The following is a 2,271-nucleotide window of genomic DNA, read 5'->3' as shown; positions in this document are numbered from 1 at the left end:
TATATTTTGTGTTTATGATGTAATGTTTAATCGTGTGTTTTATTCGGGTCAATGACGCCCGGTCTGCTGTAATGTTTATGATTTATATATTGTGTGCTATTTACGTTTTTTATGTATGTTAACGTTTATTTGAGTTTCTTTATGTTTGTGTTATTTAAAACCTCCTTTTCATCCAGCGACCAACGTGTTGGTAAACACATTTCCTTCGGTGAATATTTGCACCTAAGTCGTCAAACTCCCCAACCACGAGATCCCAAACCACTTTATTCCATTCCACGTGTATGATAACAAATCAAAAGGGAAAACTGCATAATTCAATGCTCATCTATACATTGTTGTCTGACATCCAAGTGGTGGACAACTCCATCGGGTGTGATTTGAAAACACACTGTGACGGGTGATGATTGAAGATGTCAGAGACACTACTATTCCACATCTAATCTGTTGTACTATGTATCAGTCTTTATCTGCCAGATAACAGAAATAAATCACGCAACATAAAATGGCATGCAAAATAATGGCCGACAAGTGATGACACCTCTTGCTTGCAAGTTCCCCTTATTTCAAATCTATTCCTTTGTAGGATTTCAAAATTACGTTTAAACCCATTGTAGAATTTTATTATAAATCTTTGAAGAACGCGTCACAATTCAATTATCTCTGGAGGTTTAGTGCTCTCTAAACTCAACCAACAGATAAAGTATTTTCCCTCCCAATTTTTCAAAGTCACCTATTTTATTTCCACCACAATAATCACTCACGATGCCACGATTTACAATGCATGAAGATAACGCTCTAGTCATAAGTTATTGTAAGGTTGTAGATATGGATCATGATACAGAAAATCCTCAGGCAGGTATGGTGTTTTGGTGTCGAGTGAGGGAAGACTTGTTGATTCAAATTGAGAATGGAAGCGTTTGGTATTCTGCTATACGTATCCAACACCGCGTTAGCATGCTAAAAAGGATTTGTGGTCGTTTTAGGCAGTATCGGGTTCTTGCAAATGGTAATCGTGCCCAGGCGATGGCCATGTATGAGGCAGAATTAGGGAATTTCAAACATTTCGTGGCCAATTATTTTTTTGGTACTCACATATAAATTAAAATCTTGTTCTCTTGAGATGTTTATGCGTGGTTAATATTGTTTGTTCGAAATCGTAAAATGTTTATGATGTTATGTGTTTTCTTACTTATTGCAACAAGTAACGCACAACTTTTGAAATAACTACTTTTATTTTAAACTTAATAGTACATTAGAACAACATAATTAATTAGTCTCGTGAGGGTTAAAATACAGATTTGACCCACAATAACTTTTGATGATGTTGTAATGTCTTAAGCCTCTTCTCCATTTAGATTTCCCAGAAACGGAGGAGGAATCTCCGCAGTATCATATTCATCAGCAAATGTATTCTTAAATATTTCATACACCGTTCCATGTGTCCACAATCTACCCTCCGCCTCATATGCATTTTTTCCCAGTTGGTACTGCGTAAAATTCATTTTTGGTGTTAGTATACGGTTAATGTGTGAAAAAATAACGTAAATGCAAATAGTTGTAATAAAACTTACAGCCGTGGCAACGTCATATCCCCCATCAGCCATTCCCCGGATACTCTGTTTCACAAAGCCGACATATCTCTTAACATGTTTTTTCAACATGGTCACTCTACACTGTATTGGCTTTATGTTTCTTGCATTCTCGTTGTTAATCTCACTTCTAAAATGTCCAAGTATTCGCTGCCAAAAACTAGTCGCATTAATGTTTATGTCGATAATAGATTCTCTAGCAACGCCACAATAAGCACGAATTAACGCGACATCCTCTTCATTTGAAAATCCAGCCATATTGTTGTATGAAAACTAAGAAGAACTTGGTATGATAGAATAAAAAAGGAGATGGGGAAAGTAAGAATATTGGAGGTGTTTCTGTTAGACATAAAACACACAATACTTATAGATTTTATGAGATGTGTTAGGTGGCTTCCCTTGCCTCATGCAAATGCCCCAAAAAAACCCTTCAATGATTTTAAAGACAATCACTGCTCTAAAATAGAGCACCACATTTATGAAGGGGTGGTAACTGTTTTGCATACAAGATATCTAGGGACGATACTCTATTTAGGTGGTTGATTGAATCACGTGGGTGGGGATACCAAGTAAAGAAAAAAGATATCTCCAAAAGTATGGAGATTCGTATCAAGATGTGTGGACGGGTGCAATATTAACATAATTATGTTTGGACAAAAAAGATAACACAACAAAAAAAAAT

General features: G+C 36.0%; 1 protein-coding gene across 1 annotated transcript; it reads right to left on the bottom strand.

Annotated features, from left to right (window-relative positions):
* Nucleotides 1-1,319: 1,319 nt before the first annotated feature.
* Nucleotides 1,320-1,908, bottom strand: LOC113303756 (glutathione S-transferase T3-like). Its single transcript, XM_026552833.1, has 2 exons — nt 1,572-1,908; nt 1,320-1,487 (listed from the first exon to the last, which is right to left on the bottom strand). The coding sequence occupies exons 1-2, from the start codon at nt 1,845-1,847 to the stop codon at nt 1,335-1,337; spliced, it is 429 nt and encodes a 142-aa protein (XP_026408618.1). The 5' UTR covers nt 1,848-1,908; the 3' UTR covers nt 1,320-1,334.
* Nucleotides 1,909-2,271: the final 363 nt, after the last annotated feature.

Source organism: Papaver somniferum, chromosome 8, assembly GCF_003573695.1.
Source record: "Papaver somniferum cultivar HN1 chromosome 8, ASM357369v1, whole genome shotgun sequence".
Taxonomy (NCBI): domain Eukaryota; kingdom Viridiplantae; phylum Streptophyta; class Magnoliopsida; order Ranunculales; family Papaveraceae; genus Papaver; species Papaver somniferum.
The sequence above is the reverse complement of the archived record's forward strand: the minus strand, read 5'-3'. Positions and strand labels throughout refer to the sequence as shown.